A 27805-nucleotide genomic window follows, 5' to 3' on the forward strand; every position below is an offset into this window, starting at 1 on the left:
TGTTCTGGGGTTGGATCCCAAAACGCAGACACAAATAAGAGTTTTAACACTTTATTCGCAGATCATCAAGAGGCGTTGAATTAACTTGACTTGACCAGAAACAACGGGAAGGCATCATGGATCCAGAGGCATGGAACAAGGCGAGCAGAGGAGAAGGTGGCCACATGGACAGAGGAATGGATGAATAAATCGGCACCAACACACTTCTCTTTCAGACTTATATAGACAGCGAATGGATCAGATTGGCTGTGGCCAAACATGTGGGTAACAGGGCTGACATGGACTTCTCTGATTGGCTTCTGACCAGACAAAGAGATTAAAGATTCCTGACATCACATAGCTTCTGACTTCACATAGCTTCTTACCAGTTGAAACTAGATGCTGGTTACATCAGTTCAAAACAGACACGACCTCACGGTTATTATCCCCCAAATAAAACACAGACAAAACACAGTCATGACAAATTATCCATCCATCCATCCATCCATCCATTCTCTTGACCGCTTATTCCTCACAAGGGTCGCGGGGGTGCTGGAGCCTATCTCAGCTGGCTCTGGCCAGTACACACTGAACTGGTCGCCAGCCAATCGCAGGGCACTCAGAGACAAACAACCATCCACACCCACAAGCACACCTAGGGACAATTCCGAGCGCCGAATTAACCTGCCATGCATGTCTTTGGAATGTGGGAGGAGACCGGAGTACCCGGGGAGGACCCACGCAGGCACAGGGAGAACATGCAAACTCCACCCAGGAAGGCCGGAGCCTGGACTGGAACCCGAGTCCTCAGAACTGGAAGGCAGACGTGCTAACCAGTCACCCACCGTGCCGCCCTAACATAAATTAAATATGTATAAAAAAAATAATAAAATAAAAAAAAGTTTCTTTTTTTTGTCATTTTTAGGACTTATTATGTCTGCAGTGCATGATTTCCGTTCGGCATTTTTTACTATAATTCCACAGGGTAAGTCAAATCCCTGTTTGAAAAGGTTTTCATTAGCATCTAACCTACAAGTACCTTCAAACGTCATGCAAATATGTTTAAACACATTTACAAATGTTTTTGCCAGTCAAAATAAATTCCATGCTTCCATAACATTCCACAAATGGGGCACTGCTCTATTAGATCCAGCTGATGGAGTGTGTGGCACAAAACAAGCGTCAAATAGAAAGGGATGACATGTAAGATGCCATTTAAATGGAACGTCTTAGAATAAAAGAAATGCAGATCGAGGACATAAATGTATTTTCTGTTGTACCAGTCAGCTAAATGGATGGTTACAGGACAGAAATCCCTTAATTTTCTGTTTCTGTGTAGCTTGACAATAAAGCTGCTCTGTTGCCTTGTTATTATCACACTGCTGCTGAGAGTCGAAACTGACAATGAGTAGACAAACAAACACAAACACGGTGCTCCACAATGTTTTGTCTTGTAATTGTGTTCATGTTTCAGCCTTGGCAGAGGTCTGCATTCTTCTGAGTACTTTTCTAGTTTAGATATATAAAAAAAAAAACTTTCTGTTCCAATCATGCATGCTTGCGCTTATGCTTTCGTCTGATGAGTTCTACTTGAATTATTTGTCATCTTGTCCGTGTTTCTATTCCGACTGAGATTTAGCTGGCGTCGTTCTGCCTTTTCAAAATCCAATTCACATTCTGCATGGCTGCAGCTGAACTCGCGCACTTGGGCCCACCTGTCGTTCCACATTGCCGCACTACCCACATTGGTCGACCCCATCTTTTCGCCTGTGGTGGCTGTTGTCACCAGTGATGGGTGAGCCGGCGCTTATGCCCCAGCACTGGGTGCTGTTTCCATGATGACCTTGATGATGACAGTGACAACGGCAGCGTAAGCGGCGCTTATGCCCCCGAACACATTTGGACGCGTCACCAGAGCTGTCTGGCTACATTCATGTCTTATATTTAGTTGCGTTGCTTGCGCTGATCAATATTTCATCCTCGTTAAGTTAGCCTCAGCAGTCAGAATATCCTGGAGGGAAGAAAGAGGCCTAATCATGGTTTCCTTTCACATCAGGTTCTGTCTCCTGACCTCAATTTGAATACAAAAGAGACACTATAGAGGTTCTAGTCCATTCAGAGCTAAGTAACGCAGCCTTTACAAACCCTGCTGAGATTTTGGCTGCGATTAATTACCTTACAAACAAACTTGACCTGACCTGAACTATCCTCCATTATAGTCTTTTTCCAGGATAAGTGCCAGTGTAGTTTAAGCATAAAATATATCTGCTCTTTTATTTACCCTTTTATCATTGCATCAGTCCGTTCATTATGCAAGCATTTAAGGTCAAGCGATTTTGCACGGCAGTGTTATTATTCTCACAAAATTCACCTAATGTCCTTCTCTAATGACAGACACAAAAGATGGTCTTGATTCCTTCCAAATGACAGAATGTCTTGACATAAACAACACAGTACAAAGGCCTACAAGTTGCTGACATTACTGAAGTTCGCCTTTCAAGATCAAATATGCTTGAGATGAATGTACATTCAACTTGCTGACCCCACTGAAGCAGACGTTTCAAGATAAAATATGCTTGTGATGAATGTATAGTGGAAACTACATGATATCCATCAGTCCCACTTGAATTTAAGTGAAACAAGAGCACTCAGTGAGTGCAATTCTATGCCAAGTCTAAAATATTTTTTTCACCTGTGACACTAATCAGTGAATTGGCAGAAATAAGCTAAATTTCATTTGGAACATTATGTAATTTTTTTAGATCTACAAGCACACAAATATTTGAATATTTTTTAGTGCTGTCAAAGTTAAAGCGTTAACTAATTAATTAATCACAAAAAATTATTGCATTAATCATTGCATTGCCACAGATTAATCACACTATTAATTTTGACCGCAGATGATCTTAACATTAAATGCCGAAAAAATTAACACATAAGAGGTGCATTTTAAATTTGATGTGCAAAAAATGTTGATAAAAAGTCTTTTTAAATAAGCGATTAATCGTGATTAATGAAATTTTTAAGATGTGATTAATCTGATTAAAAAATGTAATCGTTTGACAGCTCTAATATATATTTTTTTAAATAATTTCGATTTGGTTCAACAGTGAAGTTTGTAACTGTACATAATTTGTTATGTAAGTAAAATGTGAAATGTTTTACCAATTAAATTAATCATTTTCATTATGTCATCAGCCAGATTGATGTACAGTTATAATCTGCTGTAAAAAAAGGTGTTAGCATTAACTGAATGATGAACTTAAAACGTTTCAAATGTTGTCCATTCTTGATATTTATAATTAGTGTCCTTGAAAACATATACAAGCTGAAATATCAAATATCACCAAAATCCATGCTCCTTATAAGTTGTTCATTTTACAAACCCTTTTATCTGTTGATTTTTACATTGTATATAAAGCCAACACCATGGCATTGTCTCACCCATCACAAAATTAAGCAGTGTGACTGCTCATGGTCATTCTGCCAAATGCTTAAAAAAAACAAAACAACAACACTGTGAATTTGTTGATAATAATGCAATGCAATGAGTCACAGCCCCCTGCAAATCTGACAGGTGCTGCCAAGAGTTATGTTGCGTGTTGAATTGGGATGAAGGGATAAGGGCATTCTGCTTTGGATTCGGCGGCGGAATTCTGGCACCAGATTTTGTTTTAGTGTCACAAGGTTTTGTAGATTTCACAAAGATTAGACAAGAAACTTGTAGAACAAGAAGGCCTGCTGTGTAGTTCCTATACTGCAGTGCAGCTAAGAAATTCAACATTAATGGCATCTGCGGTTAAACAACATAAACTTGCTAAATCCCTTTGCATTTCTTATATTTATATTTAATCACAAATAAAACAGAAAATAACTGCCTGCCCCAATGCAAATAATAGACTTACAAACGACGCATAGAAAACCAAAGACAAATTAAACACTTAAAAATAATAATTGGTTGTTCTCACCTGTAGCATTGGGTGGACATCTATTAAAGGCCAGTTCCCCTGAAGGTGTTCGTCTCCACAACATCGACACTGCATATTCCTCAGGACAAATCTCATATGGTGCTGAAATGAAAAGTGATAGAATTGTACTCCATCTACGCAACTTCACGTTTTATTTCCCTATTAATTTGTATTTCCTGCATGCTGCAATCATTACTTTGCATTACACTGAAAACAATTAAGTATAGCAATGCTAGTCTGTGTCAACGCGTAATAGCTGCACTGTATATTCATTCATTGTTCAACAAACTAATTCACAAAAACAAAATCAGCGATGTGAGCTTACAAATTGTTCTATATTTCACCAATAACGTATTAACAACAACTAGCAGCAAAGCCAGCTAGCCAACAGCTACAACTAATCAATACCAATTGGATTTTGTACACCAAGGCTCAATATGCTTTCTTTTTTTCTTTTATTTCAGCAAAAAAAGATTTTGACCAGCTTTTGGATTTGTTCACTTGTCAACTCCCTCCCCTTGCTTATTTAGAAATTTGTATTAAAGCATGGCGGGTTTTAGTTAGCAAGGGAAAATATGAGTGAAACAGAAACAAAATATTCAGAATATTTTTATGACAAAAAAAAAAGTAAAAAATAAAAAAATAAAAAATAAAACAAGGAAACAAAATAGTTAGTAAAACTGAAAAAAAAATATTCAGAAAAAACAGCATCAGCTTTTGTTTTTTTTCTGTATTTATTTATTTATGTATTTATGTATTTATTTGTTAATTAATTAGTTTATTTATTTATTTATTGCAAATTCGCTAATGGCGGACACTTTCTGCTATCTTCACTTGAGGTTAAAAAAAAAAAGAAAAAAAAAGCATGGTGGGTCAACGCTAGCATGCAAATAGTTATTTCATATTTTGGCTAATAATGTTGATGAAATCTTATTTTATGTTAATCCTGTTATTGATCCAGAATTCAGTCAGTTCACCATGAGCTTTCTTTGTTTAATTGTTGACTCTATCTACACTTGAGGTAGGAATTGGTATTTTAAGGCATCGTGGTCAGAGTTAGCATGCTAATAGTTTCATGACATTTTTGCTGGCAATGTTGCATTCTTATTTCCTGTTAATTATCAATCCAGACTTCTGAACATTTACAGTCAGTTCACCATCTTGTTTCATCTGCGTCAAAGGAGCATTGCATTTCTTTAACATGATTTTGCAGAAATCAACCATCTCCTTTCACTACCTGAAGGGGGAAGCACGAGCTGGTAACTGTTTGATTACGTCAAGTGTATTCTGCCTCACCTGGGCACCGTTGGTCGCTGCACTTCCGGACTTCTTCTTTGTTGCCGTCACACTGATGACCGGTCGTGGCTGCCCCCTGACACACCCGTGTTCGCCTCTGCCATCCACCGTCACATGACTTAGAGCAGCCGCTCCACGGACCCCACGGGTTCCACTGCCCGTTTGCTGTAACACAGTCATCTTGTTAGGATCAAATCAGAAACATCCAATTGGACAAATGTTGTTGTTTGTTTCTCTCATATCAGTCATTTTTCAAGTTTTGCAGACTCAGTATGCTTGTAATAGTCCAAAATTGAACAAAATAACTTGGAGCACTTAGCAGCATGTGTGTTTTATGGCTTCAGAAGCCTCTCTGCAAATGGTGATTTTTTTCCCCTCATGCTGCCAATGTTAAAACATAATAATTTCAGAGTTGCCATAACCAGCAGCAGGTTTTATGCCCTTGTAATGAAGACTATTAAACTGAGCATTAGACAAAACAATGCCACCCTTCAGCAATGTAGTAATTCCCATATCCTGTCCTTAAGAAGCGGGAAAGACATGCAGCACCATTTCATTGTCCTCCACCTAACCTCCTTGTCGATTGCTCACACGTATAAAACTGAAAATGCACAGTCATGCTGGCCAGAACTAACTCACATTGATTAAGCGATGAGATATGACGATATGATTGTTTTGTAGCAAATATATTTAGAGGCTCTGCAGTGCACTGTCCTTCATTACCTCCACAAAGGAGCTTAGTTTTACACCTTCATTTATTTGTTTGTTTAGCAGTGTGTAATAACTAGTCAACTCATCTCCACATAATTTTGTTGTTGGATCTTGGAGAGATGTCCGACTGAGACAGTCCCTATTTAATGGATGTTTACGCAGGTTCCACCGCAGGATCCCGTTTTTTTGTTTTAGTTCGGTCAGCAAACCAATTGTTTGGGCCGAGTGTCCATCACATCAATCACACGGTTGTCCTAGCGATTCAGACGTCTAATCTATCTACATCTATTTTTCCCATCTATTTCCGTAACATTATGCTGCCTTCATGTGGTATCGAAATTATGGTAAATACTACCTGTCAAGTAGAAAATTGCACGTGAACGCACCCTCATGTTGTATTTTCCACTGGACAACTAGGAATTTATTTTTGATACCTGAGTTTCTGAGCTGAGAGAACTATTGAAGTTTGAAAATGGCGGACAGGGCATAAGGATTCGTGAATGGCAAGTAATATTAACAGTTATGGGGCATAGGGGGTTTGCGGGGGTAGTGTCATGGTTTGGGTTAGGTTTTGGTTTGTTTTTTGTTTTTGCTTTTTCCAGGGTTCCAGTTTTGAGTGGGTTTTGTTTGAGTTTGTCATCATGTTCTTTTAAGTTTCTGTTATGATCCATTATGTTCTGCTTTCCTTGTGTGTCTCCCAATTGTCTCGTCAAGCATTGTTCTGTCCACCTGTGTTTGCCTGACTTCCTCTTGTGTCAACCTATCAGGACACTCTGCCACTTGTGTCTTGCCCAGCTGTGTCTCGTTGTGTCAATTAGTGTGTGTGTATTTAGTCTCTTGTCTCCACTCTGTTTGTATCGATTCATTGTCATTTTCCTCCCGTCATGCTGCTGGTTCTGTTCCACATTTTGTCTCATTTTCCACTGTTGGACTTTGTTGTTTTGGTTTCTTAGTTTGTAGCTCATTTTTGCCTCCTCATTTTTGTTTACTAAACATTTTGTTTGGCACATTCTTTGTCTCCTCTCTCCAATGGAAATCTCCTTGGTCCTCTACTTTCCACAACATGTGTATTTTCTTGCTACAACAAAAGCGCATGAACAGAACTCTGTCGTAATGGGGTATATGCCACGGAAGATGCGGGACTGTTTTTGCACATCAGCTTTGATTCCGGTTCCGGTTCGCGACGTGTGGGCCGCATCCCAGTACTTGTGCTTCCGACTTTGTGCCCCTTGGTTGCACGTTCCCGTCGACGGGTGCGAGTGTGTAGTGTCTCTGTGAGTTGTCCGAAGCACTTCAGAGAGCTGAGACGCCCTCCGCGCACCGACCTAACGACACGAGCACACGGTTGGGGAGCGCAGGGGTGCGAGATGCGAGTGTTGGAACGTGGCACACACGTTGCAACCCAGAACCGGAATCAAAGCTCATGTGCAAAATCATGGAAGTCGGAAGTCCCGCCTCTTCCGTGGCATATATCCAAGTGTCCAAGTGGTAACCATCGTTCCCATAGCACATAAAGGCAAGGTAAAACTACTTCTTGCTTCAGTGTCTAAGAATCATGGGAAATGTAGTCTAGCTTAAAGCTGCTGTTGCTAGTCAGACCCAACATAAGTTGAACTTTTGCGGCGACAAAATTCTAATGTTACAATGGTGTAAGCTAACACACAGCTAACGTCCAATGGCTGCCGGCACCAAGCCTAAAAGATTGGATAGTGATGAGTGTTCTTGTTTAGCTCTGTTGAACTGTCAACCAACAATTAGCATTTAGCATTAGCTATAACAATAACACAACCACCGGTCACCAGATTGTCTCGAGATGACTACCCTCGGAAAAAAAATAACACATTGCGCATCCAGGATGAATTTACAAGGTCAGTGACATAATGTAGCCTTATTAAGACGGTAGCGATCTATGAAGGTGCCATTCAAATTGTAATTATTTGAAAAAGGCGTGTGTTTTCACTATCAATTTGATGTGCCGTATGATGGCATAGTCAGCGTTAATCCGCAAGCGTTTGATCGTTCACCTTGTGATACATTTGAATTGCTAAATTGGTAGAGCTCATTAAAGACAAAAATCGCATGATGTATCATCACTGTGTGAAGCCAACAACAACATCGCCGGGTTCATTATCACACAAATTAGAGGAAAAATAAACACAACACCCTCAAAAGCCTTGATTGTTTCTTTTAATGCTTCTGTTTGATTGTGTAGTTGCGAAACATTTAGACAGACTTTCAGAATGAAAGAAGGATAACAAAGAAAGAAATCTGTGCTCTTTCAGGCTGCAGCAGCAGCAAAAATTGCATCAGGAGATTATGTGAAGGCCTTGGTGCGATGAGACAAGGCTTGATGGAGGCCACTAAGCTGACATCTCTGAGCCTCTAATGCATCAATGGTGTTGACAGACAGGGTGGACGCCTAACCCGGAATTCTGTGAAAGGCATACAGCATTTCTAACTGGATTTTACAAATCCAATTGATAGAGCATGGTCTTGAACATTATTGCTATTTTCTTGATTCTTTTGCTATGAAGCCCTTTTTTTTTATTTTTTTTTATTTTGGCCGTGCAAGAGAAACCGCAGCTAAAAGAATCCAGGGTCACTACAAATAAAAAATCCATTCATCCATTCACATTTATGGTATTAAGAGACTCTCTTTTTTTTTTTTTTTTTTTTCAAATAATTTTTTTTTTTTTACCTGTGCAGTCAGGATTATGGCACTCTCTGCTTTCTGCCCAGTGACCGCGACACTCCGATCCCCCATGCGCGGCCGCCGAGCACTGCCTGGTCCTCTGCTGAGTGCCGTTGGCACAGGTCACTGAGCAATCGCTCCAAGAGCTCCACTCTTGCCACTGTCCATCCACTGGGGTACCAGCCATAACACAACACGCGTCGCAAGTGATGGGCGCAAATAAATAAATAAATAAATAAAAAGAGCAGACAGAAATGGAAGGAGATTTAGAATGAAATCCAGTGGGATAGAAAGGCAACATGCGTACTTCTGAAGGACTAGACCACAGCTTTTCTTTGATTGTGATGACTGTCAAGGTCTTGAAACTATTTAATGCTGTCCATGCAGAGGACAAGAGCAACTCTTAACAGGGCAAAGGCAACACTTAGAGTGAAGGTAAAAATAATGATCAGCACTAATACGACTTTGACGCCAGTGTGATATTGACAGGGTTGGTTAAAGTACTACAGTGCAAGTTTAAATGCACCACAAACCCTGCATCGATTCAGCATTGTTCTCATGATTGATTGCAGCATGATTATATGCATAAAAAGCTCAACGGCTTCTATTTTTAGCACACTCTACACTTTGCTACTTGTAATTATTGATGATTTTACCCAGCCTATTCCACCCAGAAGGGGTCCGGTTTAATCGCTTAAGCCTTTGAAGTGGTTGCCGATTCACAACGTAAAATTCTTGAAGCTATTTTATTGTTTGTCAAGTATGCCATGGCTTGTTTAAGTAAGATATTTTTGCATTGATTTAGAACTGTCAAAATTAATCGATTAATTGACAAATATAAATTATTGATTATCGAACGGCATCCAAGCGAGGAGTTTGAAAACCTGGACACTGGACCAGAGATATGAACCATCTTAGGTGTGCTTAGCAGTTAGCACTTGCTTGCTAGTAGTGCGACATGCACGATACAGATGAATTTAAAACTTTACCAAAAGGAAAAAAATAAATAAAATAAAAAATAAAAAATAAAAATAAAAACACTGCTGGGTTCTTGGCTAGTGTGCGCTGAGGTTAAAATAAGTTGCTTTAAACTTGAAAGGAACACTTTTCATCACGAATATGATGGTAAAGCGCTTTGGACAGCATATGGTGTAAATACAGTGCTATATACATGCACTCCATTTACCATTATAATCAAATTGGATTTTTCCATTTTTGAACTATGACATGTTTATCACAATAGTGCCATTAGTAACTAATTCAAATGCATTCAGGTTTGAGTTTTTAAATGGTAAACGAATACGCAAACACGGACTTGGGGTACGAGTCCAGGCTATCATCGTAACAATTATCTCTATACCACATGAGTGAAGACTCATAAAAGACATGGACAAGCGCTGATTTTTGTTACTTTCTCTTAATATACCAAAGTCGGACATTTTGGGATCATGTTTTTAAAATATTTTTAAGAAATGCTTGGCCTTAGAATAGATAACGTTTCCGTGAATTACACATTTGCTATTCAACAGGAGCAATTTCAGCCCAGGGTGGAACCACACCACATTTTTTAATTTGGGTCAACAGTGAAAAAGCTGAGGAAACCTTCATTTGATCCAAGAGTGTCAATTTCTAATGTTTGTTGTCTTATCTATCAGATACCTGGGCAAAGGGCTATGTTGCAAAGCTTAGTCTGTGTCTCAGGTCCGTCGCAGGCCCGGCCTCCGTGCTGTGGGGGCGCACACATCCTAGTCCTAGTGCGGTGACCTCGGCCGCACGTGAACGAGCACAGACTCCACGGCGACCACTCCTCCCACACACCGTGCACTGCGGGCACAGAGAAGGTGTCAGGCCTGATCAATATCCCCCTCGCCGTGCCATTACATCAATGGACAATAATAAACCGCGCCGAGCCATAAAAGGAAATAAAATCAATCAAAAGTAATTAGCTATTATTAAGATAGTAGATGAAACACGGAGCACATGGACAGTGTGAGGTTTAATTTGCAAGCGTCAGTCAATTATGTATATTTGGCAATCATTATGAAACTTTTCAGGGTGAACACTAATTAACAAAGCCTCGCACAAAAGAGAGAGATCACTGTTCCTGCTTTATTTTAAGAGACTTTCGAAGCAAAGACGGAGGTGGCGTGCGGCGAGACGGCTCAATTTTGCGGCTTGCTGCTTCTTCTTGGTCGACTGCAAACAAAAATCGCTGCCAAGCAGACCTAAAGGTTAACGTGGGCCGACAATAGTCCCTGCAAATCTGTCACCGCAACAGCGTATTAATAATTATTATGCAGCCCGCTTCCTCACTTTTGAAAACGCGGTCATACTCTATGAATTATCAGTAATCCATATCAGATTTCATGCAATCAGTATTATTCGACATCAGGCGTGCAAACGATGCAAGAAATGCTCCCAAGGCGGGCAATTATTTCGTCTTTAAGATCAGTGTAACTCCCAGATGGTGCACTTTTTATTTTTGGATCCTCAAGATGCACTACTGCAACAATTGTTCCAATATGCAAAATCACACAAATACATTAAAAACAGCAAATCTAGCCATTAGTTGAGTTTTAAAGGACACAAGCGTTCCGCTCTTACGTCCTCATTTTACACAATAGCTGGCAAAAGATGTTGCTTCCAGTGAAATTTAATTTAGCATCTACAGCTGACAGATGGCAACTTCCTCCTCAAACTGCAGACAGTGTTTGCGATTGGCTCAAAGTTTTACTTTGGAGAGCAAAATATGGAAATCAGAGCAGCAGACATACAATAGGTTACAATAAGACACTTCACGTCTTGCTTTGGCAACAGACAATATAAATATATATATAATATGTAATATATTTATATACAATATAAATATTCAACTCTATACGTTTTAGATCAGTGGTGTCCAAACTACGGCCCCGGGGGTCATTTGTGGCCCGCCAGCCAATTTTCAGTGGCCCACGGGATATACTAAATATTAATCTGTGTCAAGGTCTGATTTATCATGAATATTAATGATTCTCAAGTAACAGTTTTAAAAGTACAGCTTAGTACAGTTTTCATTTTGTGGTGCTTCTGAATGAGGAGATGTGATGTTCAATACTAAACTAATTAATTGCATTACCACCTTTAATACAAAGCTTTTATTTAGTTGTTTTTTTTTTTATCTAAAAATACTAAATAATAAATAATTGCTTGATTTATTGATTTCAGTGTTTTTCACAAATTAAAGTAAAAAAAAAAGTTAAAAAAAAAAGTATAAAAAAAGTTTGGACACCCCTGATTTTGATAATCTAGAGAAGCTGCTAGAGGAGAATATTGTAAATTCCATTTAAAAGAACGTCATTTAGTCATCCAGTATTTTGGTTATTATAGTGGAATGTTGAGTAGAATGCAATCCCACAAAACATACGAGAGTCAATCTCACACAGCTCATTTCAAAATAATAGAAAGATACAGCTAATTTGACAATAAAACGTGTCAATGTATAATGATGAAGTTTTTAATAGTCTGTATCTTTTTTTATTAACTTGTATACCAGGACACATCATGTGGCTTCTGGCAGGGACTGCCAATGGAAATTAGCTTTTTATTTTCTGATTCCAAAGAAAGTTCCATGTCTGTTTCCATCACTTCCCAATGGAACTTTGTTCCAAACAAATCTAAAGTTGACCAGCGACCTGGAACAGACCGAATATATTTCTGGGTAAAAAGTAGACTGTCCCGTCCTCTGCAAAGCTGCTTTGTAGATGGAAAATGAATGACTGCCATTGCACAAAGGCAATAGTTAGATCTCAGGATCAGTGGTGGCATATTTGGATGGTAGGATCAAACCGATTGTTCCCGCAAAGGCATGTCAGGATTAGTCCAAGTCCCCTGCCTCTGGCCGCTGCTTTGATGCGCCTCTAAAGTCGATCAAAAAGAGCAATGGACGTTATGTCTGTAATGTATGTATTTGTACCACTTAGGGGAGTACACTTTGGAAATTATGCTTCAAAGGATATACATGTGCCTATAATTCATTTGTGATTTTGTGTTCAACTTTTCAGTTTAAAAATGCTGTTTTGGTTTTAATACTACGCTGTAGACTGCCACCTTATTCAAGGCCTAACCATAGTCTTTTGATTTAATGAAACAACAAACAAACAAAGCAAAATTAGATGTATCAACAGCGTCATTTTTCTCCCAGTTGCACTTATTTTGGGTGCCTCTGTATAAAAAGTGCAAAAGCAATTAAAAAAATTAAAAAAATCTCAAGATGGTAAGACAACGGACCTTATTCACTTTGATTTGTTTCAAAAGCGCAGAATGCTGATGGACATCTGGAGTTTTCAGTGCTAAATGTCAAATATTGACTGACATTCCTTTAAAAAAAAAAAATGCCGAGATAGCCCCAGGTAGCTTGAGTTATAAAGACGAGCTATTAATAAGAAATAAAAAAATAACCGTCAAAGCACTCTGCATTGGAGGATAAGTCATGATGTTATCTGTATGATATGACTAACATTGAAGCAAAAAATAAAAGCCAATTTCAAAGACTACTTGATTATTAGTGACTGATCAACATTTTTTATGCAAAAGCAATGCCTGTAATTTTGGCACATGTCAGATTGGATACTGTACATCTACTTTGGTATGCAGAAGATGCCAAGATATTTTTTTAATCAGTTATTAGAAGTTATTAGAAGTATAAATTAATGTAATGTAAGTATAAGAAATGCTTTCTTCAATGGCAACAAGCCAGCTACCAGTTTGCATCTAAGGTTGGTGCCTCAATTCTTACAAAATAGAAATACAGATTAGTTACATATGAAAACAAAACAAAAGCAGTTTGATTAGAACAAGTCAGAAAACAGAAACCCATTTGGCGATATGTTAAGAAGTGTCAGTTTGAAAATTACAGAGCATAGCTTACCTTAAGCTACACATTCTGTGTGAGGAATCGAAAATGACTTTCCTTTCGTTAACTTTTGAAAGAATGTCATAGATGCAAATTTCCCCATATTGCTATTTCTTTTTCATGCAAATCCAAGTTCCTAATGATGTTAGATCGAAACAGCAGTCACTCTCGAGCTATTATTCAATCAGCTGCTATTTGAAATGACTCATTCCATTTCTCTTATGTAGTAGGATGTTGACTCTTCAGAACGCAGCCAAATTCACACTTACACATGGTGAATCAAAAGTACAATACTTCATGGATTCAAATGTGTCAAGAATGTCTCTCATAGTATTCAAAATTGGCCACTTTACACTGTTGCATTTAGAGCCCCTTGATCAAGCAGTGATGTCATTTCTCAAGCAAATCAAAGTGTAAGGCTGTGTTCACACTTGTCTGCTTGAGTTGGGTTAAAACCAAGTGCGGATGTGATTGCTCAGCTGGTGCTGTTTATTTGGTCAAATGTGTCAAGCAAGCGGCTCCGCGACGTGAACTTTGGTGCGGAACAGTTCACTTGAGCTGACGTGTGAACACTACATTGTGGGGAAAAAAAAAAAAAGATACAGCCACTGTTAAAATGACAGCAAAACATTTTTGACGTAAAAATGAGCAGATGCTTAAATCACGATGCATCAGTGCATTGTGTTGTGGGAAGCTTTTTATGACATCTCAAGTGATCAAAAAAAGAAGAAGTATAATACAGCTTTTGTTTCAAAAAACACATTTTCACCACACACAAACACAGTCCATTCTTGTTGTACCGTTATAAATTAATTATTTATTTATTTATTTATTTGGATCCAGTAAGTATATTATATTTTAGTTTGTGGTTGCCTCTGTTTGTAACGGAAGAACATTTTAATCAGTCATGAACAAGCACCTGACAAAAAGACGCCGGCTATCACAAGTCCGATTTTGTTACGCGATGACTCATCTGTCATATTATTTGTACTGCGTCGAGGGCGGGCGGGTGGTTGCGGGGTGGAAGGTGCGCTTTGAGGAACGCGGCCAAGCTATTTTGAGTTGCCCTGATAATCTTCAAGGAAATGACGCAGATGTCTTATCAGTTGCAAATGTCATGAAACCATTTTGCTGCCGATGAGGTGCGTCTCAGTTATGTGGAATGGTGAAATCATAGAGGTGATCATGAAAAAGACAAAAAAAAAAACATTAATAAAATAACTAGAAAGAAAACACTTGATTACGAGTGATTAAAATGATCATAATAGGTAGTCAGACACATTCCTATACAACACATTTCCTGCCATTTCAACAAGAAAATACGTAAAAAAAAAATTAAAAAAAAAACATTCAAGAATCTGCGGCTAACACTACCTGGACAGGGGGCAGTGTTATTGCAAACCCTTGATTCTCTTAAAGGGCCGCTGCAGTGTGTTCCGTATGGTGAGACACATGTTCTTGTTCGCACCTGCGACCCTTGACCGCATGTTACAGAGCAAGAGCTCCACTGGGACCACTCCTCTGCACCTGATTCACCTGTATGGGAGAAGGGTGACACTAGTTAAATGCAGCAATACGGTCTTGGGGGCACGGTGAAGGAGGGGCAAGGTGGGCAGTAAAAAGGGCAACAGGCCGAAGTTAGCCGGAAGAGAAGTGGCATCTTCATTTCGACACTATTTTTTATTTCTCGTTGATCTTTGACAAATAATGGATTGTTCTGACAGCAATCACAAAGTAAGCACATCACTTTAAGTCAGAACAAATGCGAAAGATCACAGAAATGTGGCTATCAAAAATTTAGCTTGTTGCATTCTAACATTCTTTCAGTTCGTCCCCATAAATTTTTCAAGCATTTCAGTGAAACAAAAACATGTTGAAAAAGCAAGGTAAAAATCACCATAAATAAATGAAAGTTCATAAGAACATGGTGACATGCATGGATGATGACATCTGGTAAAACAAAATGGAAACTGATGGGTGCTAGTTAAGAGGTGGGAACTATGGATTGCCCTGCACTGCACCAAGTGATATTGTTACCAATTTTACAATTTAATGACATTGATCACCCCAAAAATGATGTTAAAAAAAAAAGAAAAAAAAAGAAGAAGAAGTAAAATTTGTTCTGTGTTGTCGGCCTTTTAGCCAACTATGGATTTTGTTCTTGAGTTACCACTAACATTTTTAAATTAATTGTTACATAGGTGTTAAGAAGTCATTAAAGGGACAGTGTGTAGAATTTTTGCTATCTAGTGGTGAACTAGTAGAATGCAATGACCTAAATTTATGTGCTTCACGGTGCCTCAGAGACCACACTTTGCAATTACTATGTTCGCTAAGTTTGTCTCCTTCAGGTATCACAGCAGAAAGATGGCAGTGAAACATGTCAGCCTTCTGTAAGGTGAGCTGCAATTAGTAGACCTACGTATATATGAAGAAAATGTATGATGATATGATAGAACATTTTTTTTACATATCATTGAAAATAATTTTGTTTTCATAAATGAACATTGAAAAATCGAAACTGTTTACACACTGTCCATTTAAATTAAGATTTTTTTAAGCAATAACATTCTAAATAGCTGAAATGGGACCCAAACATAAAGCAGCACGTTTATCGCCAACAAGGTAGTAAAACAAAATGCCAAAATTATTGTGTATAATTTTATTTCATCTGAGGTATTCCATTTATTTAGTTTTTTTTTGTTTTGTTTTGTTTTTTTATAAGAAGAAGAAAAGTGAACACTTGCAACATAGCATAAAATAAACTGATTCAGCCAATTAAATAGCAGAACACTAAATTTGGAGATTATAAGATAGACTGGAAGGTGGATCAATTTGTTAAATGAGGCAGCACAGGGATTGTAAATAATGTGAGGATGAAAAAACAAAAAAAAACAAAAAAACAGCAATAATACACCTGGACAAGGATGCAACATATTTAAAGCGTGTGTTACATGAAGAAGTGTTCATGAGTGGATGTTAATTTAGGGAGATGGCAGTTTGCAAATTAAAATGGTAATGAGCAGTGTTTAAAATGCTTTAAACAGACAGCAATGTAAACAGAGCAACAAATGGTGAACACTTAACCCCAAATTAAACAAACAAAACTCTCCAGGGGAATTAACCCACGAAAATAACATTTTTTTTTTTAAATTAAATCAACTTAAATTATAGTAACAACATGAGAATGAACTCAAGATTGTGCTTTGTCATTTATGATTGATTTTATTTGTCAGTTCTTTAATAATTAAGCTCCACTTAAGTTAAAGTCACATTATCTCTTGGTTATAAGCTCACATTTAATTCATCACGCTTTAGAGGATTTCAATAACTATTTGGGCCTTATTTTTAAATTAAATTTCTGTGTGAGTAAACATCTACGTAAACATCTAATAAACTGACCCACAAAACTCATCTATGTCTAAGTAAATTATAAATAAATGAAATATGTCTTATTATTTCTTATGCAGTCATTGAGAATGAGTTGTAAAAAATAATAATAATAATGCAAAACATTTCCACTCAAGAAGGTGCAGTACAAGAGAGAGCATGCATGATGAAATTAAGTTTAGGTAAGAAAATAAAATAGGGAAATATAACTATTATATTACCAGTTTGTGCCATAAATTTAGCAGATTCAGCTTGCTCCTGCAGGGCCTTTGTGTCATGAACTGATCTTGGCCGCTGACTTTTTACTGTATGCTCTCCGATCATTCCATATTCTATGAGACAAAATAGAGGTTGATATGAAAGCTAGGCTTAGACAGCAAAACTTATTACATACGCTTGGTCAGGAAGTTGGGAACAACCGCAGTACATGGCTCGAAACAAAGACCACACATGTTTGTATTTAATCTGTCCTTCACTCGAGGGCATAGAACAATGCAACAAATTTAAGGCTGAAGTCAAATTATTAATTGAGCTTGTAAGCAGGCTGTCGACACATAGCAAACATGCAAATTAACTCACATCGCTTTTACTTGACTACCACGTCAATCAAAGCGGCAAGTTCCGGCAACCCTCCCTCCCGCTCTCCCCCGTACCCAGAAAAGAAAAGGAAACCAAAATGAAAGTAAAATGTGTAAGCTGTAAGAAAGCCACAGAGGAGGGGGGGTCATGGACATAACATGCGATTGATCCACAGTTTCCTCTATTGTTTCATTGAATTATGTTTGACTCATGCCAAAATCGCTGTGAATGTACATACTGTATTTTGAGCTGTGTGCTTTGCAACGCATGCTCACTTTGTCTTCAACACTGGGACAAAGTGATATGACAACACTGACAAAAGTAATGGTTTACACAACTGCATCTTTATAATACGTTTTCAATAAATATCCAATACATTTCTGCTTACAACGAAGGCAAATTCACTTTTAGTTCAAGACAACAACTTTTTGACAGTGTGGTCCTAGTGAGGCGATTTTTTTTTTTTTTTTTTTTTTTACTCGTTTTCAAATGCAGACCAGGTGATGGATAAAAAAAATAAAATAAAACAAAAAATAAAAGTCACACAATCACATTTGCTTCTATTAGTAAATCAGACAATCCAATGCACCAGTCATTAAAATGGCGGATGTTCCAAATGCACCAATAAATAGCTACAAGCGTCATGCTAAAACACACTTCTTCAACAGATTGGGTTTCAATGAATGCCCCTATGGAAATTGCCTAGCGATAGAATAGGTTACATTGTTGGAAAAACAAAAAATTTACTCATTTATATAATTTATTCAAACAGTTTTGTAGCATTTTAGCTAGCTCTGTTAGCTACCTAACATGTTAGCTAGCCAAACGTGTTATAATTCATTCAAATGTGTTTGCTGCTTGTGTTTTGCATTCTGTGGTGTGTCAGTTTGTAGTAATGTAGTAATCGTTTGCTCTTCATTCTCTACATCAGGGTTAACTTGTGTGTTTGTTGTGTCGGTTTGTTGTATCGATTAACAGTAACACATTCCTGGCTGAGAAGGTTTGCAACATGTTTGTTGTGAATAGATGTTTTTTGAGACATATCATCAAGCTAACTTTACCTTACAAACATGTGCAATGTATGCAAAACTCAGCTGCTGAACATGCACAAATATGAACATTATGACTTCAATAATGTTCTTAATTTCTGCTTTTTTGTTACACTTTTGCAATAATTTACTGTTTGACTCGCTTGGATCCAAAATCCTTGATGATTAATTGAGGGTGGAGAAAGAAACAAAAATGAAAAGTACATAAAAAGTAATTCTATTGAGATATTAATCCAAGTGATGGTGGGAGGGCACAAAGCATGTGGCAAGCGATTAAAATGTGACTTTTGAGAAAATGCTATCTTCAAGTTGGGAAAAGTATTCAGAGCTATTAAAGGACTTAAATTGAATTTAAAACTCATGTGTCTTCATTCAAGATTATTGTGGAATAAAATTGTTGGCATCCATCAAACAGCAGATTTGATCAATAGAGAAATCCATCATGGTTATTTTATTCTTCAGATGAGATGAGCCATTCGATTTACCAGGCCTGCATATAATCTAGCATGCATCACAGATTTTTTTTTTTTGACGACAGATTAAAAATTAAATACTTTTTTTTTTTTTAGTATCATGTCTATCGTTCTCTATTGAAATAATATAATATACGCATTTTATCTACTGTGATGCTATAAGAATGAAACCGGCTATTGACCTTGAAAGACAGTCCCTATAACTCAAGTCATCTAGGACCCCTACTCACTCTCTCACATGCATAGAAAATCAGTCAATGGTAAGAAACATATTTTTTGTTTTATATGTAAATTTCATAAAAATATTGAAAAAAAAACATTAATCAGGCCATTGACTGATACTTTGAACATCAAACCTGCAATCAGTCCAAGTTAGAGCGCAAACACGTCTTTTAAAAGGTCTAAGGATAGCATAACAATAACAGCTTGACATCAGCAAATCATCAGAGACTTGGGAATGGGATTAGGCTATTTTCAGCTAAGAATGTTGCTCTCCATTTTAAGAAACTGATTGGTTGACCCTCATGAGTCACACTGCTTTGCACATTAATCTTATCTCCGCAATCTATCTGTTTGAAAAGGAATATCATGCAATGCTTTTGCTTGTGTTGGATTCTTAAGCTGGTCCCTCAGGGTTGGATTTGTCTCTGTTCCCAATATGGAATAACAAAAGCAGCTGACAAATGAGAAAGTCTTGTATCGTGGTGCCTTGATTTATGAGTTGAATTTGTTCCATGATCACACTTGTAACTCAAATAATCTTTTCTAACTGAAATAAATGCAAATGTCTTTAATTTGTTCCAGCTGTCGTAACTCAAGACAAGGCAAAAATAATTTAATAAATAAAGTAAATGGCAGTGACGACTCATATCTTGAGGTTACTGCATTAGTAACACAGATGACGAGTAAACTTGTGGTCTCAGGGCTGCGGCTTAACAGGAAAGTTCAAATGCTGAATTGCCATAATGTTGGACTGTTTGCTCTCACCCATGCCAAGCTATTCCGGTGAGCCTGATTTGTAGGGCTCAAGAGCTTTTCAGAGCCATCACAGCTCAGCGATGCTCTCAGGCCTAATTAGCAGCCATATTTACAAAGATATTCCAACATGATTTAATTAATGTCCCACAACTAATTATGTGCTGTATACTTGACAAACAAGTCAAGATGCAGCACACAATCAGAGATTCCAAGTTTCATGTCTTGGTCACCTTCATCGGTATTCTGGCTTTGATCAACTACATGTTGGGAATTTAAGGCTTAAAGCGTCAGCGGTGATCCTGCCAGCTAAATGTTCACTGTATGGACATGTTCCATGTGCAGTTCTGTTCAAAGGCAGCCTTGTGTATAATGACTGAAGGGTCTGAACCTTGCTTGCATTGCAGACCACTGACAGCAGGGGTGCCACCCATGAGAAAATTTGACCCAGGCTATGTTTCATGTTCCAAGAATGCCCTCATGAATTATATTGTAGCTAATGTTTAACAGTTTATATATATATATATATATATATATATATATATATATATATATATATATATATATATATATATATATATATATATATATATATATATATATATATATATATATATATATATATATATATAAATGTTGATGAAGTTTCAACAAATTTGTATTTCTCAAACTTTAAAATGGGTCAATTTGACCCGGGCTATGACTGATGTTCCAAAAGCATTCCAATACATCAGTAACCATTTTAGGTGAAAATGCACCAAATTTCTATTGAGAAGTTTCATAGCAAAAAAACTACTCATTGAAGATTTAACATAGTTCACTTTGACCTAGGCTGTTTTTAATCTTCCAAAGGCATTCCGATACACATTTTAATAGACAATATGTCAATGTGAAGCATTTTAATTGTCGATGAAACGATTTATTATTTTTCACTTTTAACTCATTTGCTCCCAAAAACATATAAATACGTTCTATTTTAAATATTCCCAGTGTCCCAAAGACATATTTGTACATTTTTATTTAGTTTTTTCTTCTTTTTTTTTGGGGGGGGGGGGGGGGTGCTAGAGCATACAAAAGGCTTCGAGGCAGCCTCTGAACTGAACGGCTTAAGCAATGGTAGTTATTACAAAAACGGCTAGCAGGTCGCATGTGACATCAAGCAGGGGCATGTTACAACAAGCTGTTTTCCCCACAGTTTCAAACAGATTTGTCAATAATGATGAAACGTTTTCATTGAACACGCCTAACTTTACTTTTTCTTCAATTCAGTTGATGTGTAGTTTCATAGCAAAAAACTATGGGGTATATTCACTAAGAATGCGCTGTGTCAGGTAATAGCGTGAAATATTCCACCACAACTGCACCTGCAGTCTGCGCCCAGTTACCCACCTATTCACTAAGGATATTGCTCTAATCATATATCATATACCGGCGCAAACACGCCCACAAAACTAACAGCTGGGAGCATATTTGCACCTGATTTACCACACATGGCAATGGATTTGCGGAAAGAACATTGTAGTATAGTATGGGCATATTTTGTGTCAAATGTATGCAAGTTACCTCATTTACATACGCGCAAATAACACCGGCGCACCGTGGTGCTATCTGGTTGGCAGCACACTTAGAGACGGATCTGTGCGTGTTTAGTGAATTAGGTGCTCCGGGATTGCTCCATTTTTACCAGTTAGCATTGTGCAAAGGCGACGCAAACCTTTAGCAAATAGGCCCCTATGTTGGGTCAGTTTGACTCAGCATATACTAAATGTTCCGAAAGCATCCAGAGAAACATTTTTATGTCTACTTGTTAACTGCTTTCATATTGTCAAAGTGAACTGTATATTTTCTGTTGGTGCCAAGTTTGACAGCGAAACGCTCATATTTGCTCTTTAACTTGAAAGTGGGTCATTTTGACCCACAGCGTAACAGGAGGGTTAAAATACTACTTTTCTATGGCGCGTCAGTCATCGGTCCTTATACAATCAGCATCGCTCCCACTTACGACAGCGCTGACTGGGAGTAGCTTCTTTTTGTTGCCCTTGATTTATTCGTGACCGGCCATTTCAAACGGGGCTCTTAATGAGTGGCACTTCATTACTGCTGCACTTTGAAGAGTTGAAGATCCCAAAAATAGCGACAAGCGTTTAGTCCACGCAGACCAGAAAGAGGAATACCTCATTACTCAATGCTTGTCTTTGATCCACTTCCCAACATCTGAGCTTAGGAGGCTGGCGCATTGTAGTCGAATGGGATGCTATTTAAAGCTTTGTAAGGTGCTTAAACCCGGTTTTAGAGAAGCACAGACAATGGTGAATGGCGAGAATCCAATTAAAATGTAAGCAACAAAAAGTCTTTCAGGGTAGGTTTTTAGGATAAATGAATACTTGCTATTGTATTTCTTTGTGTGCACTGTCCATCCATCCATCCATCCATCCATCCATCCATCCATCCATCCAACTTTCACACTCACAATTAAGTCGGGATAAGTAGGGATAGACCGATTATCGGCACCAATATTGGGCATTTTGACGTATATCGGTATCGGCCTTTTTTTAAATCTGACGGCCGATAAAAGGTAAAGCTACAACCATTTTAATCTCAAAGTACTAATTATTTTAAATTTCTGTTAACTTTGAGATGGTGCTGATCCTGGGAATCTTTTGAACCTTTTGTTTTTGTTCGACATTAAAACAAAGAAATTTGTTTCCATCTTCCATTTAAGATTTTAAGTAAGTACCTTGGGAGCTCCCTGAACATTATTTTTAGAAATTTAAAATGAAGTATATTGTCTACGATTAAAAACAAACAAACAAAAAAAAATGATATTTTGAAAGTCTGACATTTTTTTTTCTAATAAAGTTAATGCTTTAAGACATTACAATAAAGTAAAAGTTGGCATTTCCATTTTAAAAATGTTTCCCTTTTTCCTGAAAATGAATATCAGCTTCAAATATTGGTTATCGGCCTCCTCGACTATTAACAATCAGCATTGGTATAGGCCCTGGAAGAAAAAAAAACCCACATTGTTCTATCTCTAGTTTTTAGAATGTGTGAGGAAGTCAAGAGTATCTGCAGAACACCCAGGCAAGGAGAACATTCAAACTCCATACAGAAAGTCTTGAACTCCTTGAAAAAATAAATAAATAAATATATATATATATATATATATATATATATATATATATATATATATATATATATATATATATATATATATATATATATATATATATATATATATATGTATATATCACTCCAAATCATTTTGCCATGTGTAATGTGTGTGTGTGTTGTTGTTTTTTTAATTAAACTAACTTCAATGTTAGAAATAGCTTGTATGAATTGATTTTGTAGTTCATTTGAATAATAATAATAAAAGTCATCTGATGATTAAGATGACATAATGAATGATATATTGGAAATTGAATTGCTTCCCAATCCACGTCTGAGTATGAAACTAGTCAGAAAACATCTTCTCATATTATTCATTCTACAGCTGTTATACCACCACTTTAATCCTGGCACAACCTCAAGGATGGACCACCAGAAGATGTTTAAAAAAAAAAAAAAAAGAGAGAGTCAATTTGTCCTTCATTAAGAAAATGAGGGGGTTGCGCTGAATCCGAAAATGATCATCATATTATCTGTCGTCATATTTCTTCTGCCATCTGTTTGCTTGCTCTTGACTCCTCTAATGACTCAGATTGCAGCCAAATTAGAATTCTGTGCAGCTGCCACTGCACCTCATTGAGAAGGATGTGAACTCTCCTAAAGACAAGATAGCATTCAGACAGGCTGAGAGAACAGTCAGCCATCTTCACGCATTTTGTCTCGCTGACGCGCGAGCGATGAGCGGCGGCTGATGAACGAATCATATAGATCATTTGCAGCACATATCTAAATCACAAGGTTATTGAGCAGTACCACGCTGGGCAACCTAGATGGAGCTCTCACGTTATCAAAGCACTGCATCGAGAAGCCCTGTTGCTGGGTGCTTTAAGCAGATGATCCCTCTCACACACACACTCACGTGGTGTCATACAGGCTTCGGCACTCTGGTTTTCATATCACTTCAATTCATCCAAACAAGCAAAAATGGAATCTCCGCTACTATTTAAAGCTATTTAAAACGTTAAATGCAAATCCCCCAAACTAAACATTATACAACAATGATAAGCCACTGTGAAAATAAGCCAGAAAATAAATATTTCATTATAAAAGGTTGGTTTAAATAACATGAGTGGAACTGAAAATATCAGCAGAAATGAAAGATGCTCCCTTTCCGTTTCATCTCCCCACAAAGATTTACCCTCTGCATGATAATGCGAGGCGTGTATTGTGATTTCAGTTCCGCTGCATGATGCTATCAGAAAATGGATCCGCCTATGGAACGTTTTCAAGAGAAAGCGATGCCAAGCTTGCAGCTTATAACTAGCAAGATCCCCAGCTTCGCCCACAAAAAAAAAAAAAGTCTGCTGAACCACCCATGAGTAAAATTGCCGCTGCTGCGGGGCACAACTGAAAAGGACTACTGTGCACTGACAGAAACAAGGATGGAAGCAGATTACTAATGAAACCGATTCAATAGTTCTAAAAAATACACTTAGAATTGTTTACTGCATTTGGATACTTGCATTCAGTGTACTTTGAATTGTGTACGGGTGTCATCACTTAACAGTTTATAATGATTCATCTATCCATGTTCTGCTTGTGCTCATATGGGTCACTGGTAAGCTGGAGCTAAGATGAGATGCAGGGTACACTCTGTAAGACCATCCCTATGTACATTCGCACCAGTGGACAATGAAAAATCTGAAATAAACTCAACATGAATGGTTTTAGAAAATGGGATGGTGGAAGAGTACCTCGGATGAACCCACAGAAACACGGTCAGAACCGCTCAAATTGTCTCCAGCTCACTGGCTAACTAAGCCTAATGAGTAATAATGATGAATAGATGGATGGATGAACATTGCTTTAAATAGGGATGTTTAGACCAAGTCGTGCATTTCTAGCTGGTAAGATGTTCGTGCTTTTCCCCCTCTTCGACATGAACAAAGATGAAATTTTCACCCGTGGCCGTGATTGGTTAAAACAAACGTGTAGAATGTCGCATCGTCCAATCAGCTCGAATTTTTGTTCAGAATGTCCCGCCTCTTCCCGACGAAATTACTGTGGAGTGGTGGCTATTGCCAGGTTATGGGGAAGTAGGATCTTGCAAAAACTATTCCAATGATTTCCATGAGACATATATTAGTGGCTGGGTGGCACATGATCATACAAAGAACTATTTCAGTTCATATAGAAATAAAAATGGGGATTGACTAATTTGTTTCCTCTCATTGCAACTCCTTGCAACTCCTGGAGTCTGCTACGCTATTCCAACTATGCACCATTTTGGAGCTACTAGAAGCAATGAAAACATTCTAATTATTTATTATTTATATTTGTTGTGGAGATATATACCGGTAAAGACAGATCTTTGTGCATTGTTTTTTTTTATTTGTATTTTTTTTTATTACATTTGTCACGAATTTTGTGATGACGGTTTTTCTTAAGAAATACAATTTAGACTATTATATAATGTAAAAAATATATATTACGTTTAATGTCTTTACGATGAATCCTTTGTGTTGATATGCAGACTAACTTGGTGGAGGTTTGCACTTTACTGAGTACCTTTCAAGTGAAATATCCTTTTGTAGATTCAAAATTTGCCGAAACCATACAGGGACATCGAGATAGTACTGAAGCAGCTCTTTGGCATCAATATGGAAACACACAAGCCCAGTAGATGACCTGGCACTAACACACACACACCGCCAAGCTCGACGCCACCATGCCAAGCCGTGCATCTGTCAAGTGAGAAACATGACACATTTTTATAGCACCTTTTGCATCCACCGCCAGTTTTCAGAGAGCATATCTTGTCCTTTTCTGAGCTATTTTGCTTGGCGTGCCAAATAGTGACCTTGGTTTTAATAGAGCCGTAGTTGGCGCACTCATGGAATTTCCCGCATTTCTAAACTAAAGATAGACATCCGAAATTTAAAAAAAAAGAAAAAAAAAGAAGCGCAAAACACAATACGGGCATTTTCACCTTTAGGAGAGAATGGATGACCACATTTTGAAGCAAGATAAATCATTTCCAACAAGCCCCAAATGAGACTTTCATAATTCATGCTGTCAGTTTTTCCACGGCTCCAATCATGTCTGCTCCTTTTGCAGCGGTAAAACCCAGAGCTTCAGACTGCCACCCTGCATCCATCAGCGTAGGGAACATTGTGTCATATGCAAGTTAGTCATGAGGAAGATGCCTGCAACATGCCCTGTCTTGGCTCATTGACTAAGCTCATGTTAAAGCAAATACCCTCTCAAAAATAATTACAAGGACACAGTGGCCATGCTGAAAATGTCCTTAGACAAGAGCACAACAGCGGGCGAGATGGGATTTTTATTTAATAGATTCTGATACCGAGTTGGGGAACATCACATCACATTTATAACACTGGTTTCATAGATATGCATGGCTGCACTGGACTGCACTTGCTTTGTCCATGTATTATTGAGTCATTTTTTGCTACAGTCGTATGAAAAGAAAACATTTATATCAATTCCTGCTAAGTTTATGTTGAAATGTCGTGCTGGTAATAAGGGATGTTGTACTCAACATACATAATATCTCCCAAAATAGTTTTTTTTTTTTTCCTTAAAATTGCATGAAATTAATGGCTCTGTTCTCCTAATTTTAAAGTTTCCTGATCGTAAAACGGCCACATGAGGGTGGCTGATACCGATAGTGGCTGCTGTTGCCTTGAAATAACCGGGCCCAATAACAATAGCTGCTATCAATACGCCTAATTATATATGCTAAATGCATTTCAGATGATGTTAATGAGTAAAAGGCAAAACAAATGTGTGCACATCACGTGCCTTTTCAATTATATCTGAAGTGGGCACAAGTTGAGCTGTAAGAAATGCATGTATAAAGTGTATGAAATATCAAAACAATGAAAATTAACATAAGCTCACACACAAGCATTCCACAATTTACAAATTCCTTCATATTAACAATAACTGTGGGTCATTGTTACACTTAGCCGTATTGATTCTGAACATCATTACAAATTTATAGTAATGATAATCACTTGTGGTTGGATTACATTTCATTTGAGGTTTTACCCTTTTGAACAGGGATGAAGAATTTTAAACTAAATTCACAATTTAACACACAAATTTGTGACTGGGCTTCTTGGACATCTCAGCAATTCCCTGAGCATAATCTTTGGTCAGGACAGCTTGTTACCAGTTTCAAGTTGAATGTTAATAACAGATAACGCCATATATTGAAACATTTACTTTAAAGACTGGATTGTTAATTAAAAAAAAAAAAAAAAAAAAACTCTCTTAACATTTATTGTCATTTACACACTGTGGTGTCAACCAAATGCAAAATTTTAATGGCCTTGCTTCCTAATTCTTTCCCGTGAGTGACACCAGCTATAATGTTTCCTGTTGTCTTCTCCGGACATTAACGACGGGTTATCAAATGATTCAGTTACGCAGATTATAATTATCTTACAGTGACTTAGTAATAATGGTCTCAGTGGGAGTATTTGCTTGGATATGCTTGCAAAGCAGTGTCACATTATCAAAATAATGTGCATGTAAGTAAGGAATTACATGATTAGATCAAATCGCAGCATTCCTTGACGTCAGCTGTTGTAATGCGGATGTCGTCAGTTATGATGGACGCCCAATAAATCTTTCATAATGCTGCTGATCAGTTTAGTATCTTT

The 27805-nt window shown here is 37.6% G+C and overlaps 1 protein-coding gene across 9 annotated transcripts in view; it reads right to left on the bottom strand.

Moving 5' to 3' along the window:
* adgrb3 (adhesion G protein-coupled receptor B3) overlaps positions 1-27805 on the bottom strand; it is a 138698-nt gene that overhangs the window by 66225 nt on the left and 44668 nt on the right. For 6 of the 9 annotated variants that reach the window (XM_077494671.1, XM_077494669.1, XM_077494668.1 and 3 more), the window contains exons 3-8: positions 17152-17262; positions 14915-15076; positions 10306-10470; positions 8653-8817; positions 5244-5408; positions 3948-4049 (exon numbers count right to left, since the gene is read on the bottom strand). In XM_077494671.1, coding sequence (XP_077350797.1) covers positions 3948-4049; positions 5244-5408; positions 8653-8817; positions 10306-10470; positions 14915-15076; positions 17152-17262 — 870 coding nt within the window. The remainder of the gene's footprint in view (positions 1-3947; positions 4050-5243; positions 5409-8652; positions 8818-10305; positions 10471-14914; positions 15077-17151; positions 17263-27805) is intronic. The other 3 variants (XM_077494670.1, XM_077494672.1, XM_077494674.1) reach the window with 3 other exon arrangements.

This window comes from Festucalex cinctus, chromosome 14 (assembly GCF_051991245.1).
Source record: "Festucalex cinctus isolate MCC-2025b chromosome 14, RoL_Fcin_1.0, whole genome shotgun sequence".
Taxonomy (NCBI): domain Eukaryota; kingdom Metazoa; phylum Chordata; class Actinopteri; order Syngnathiformes; family Syngnathidae; genus Festucalex; species Festucalex cinctus.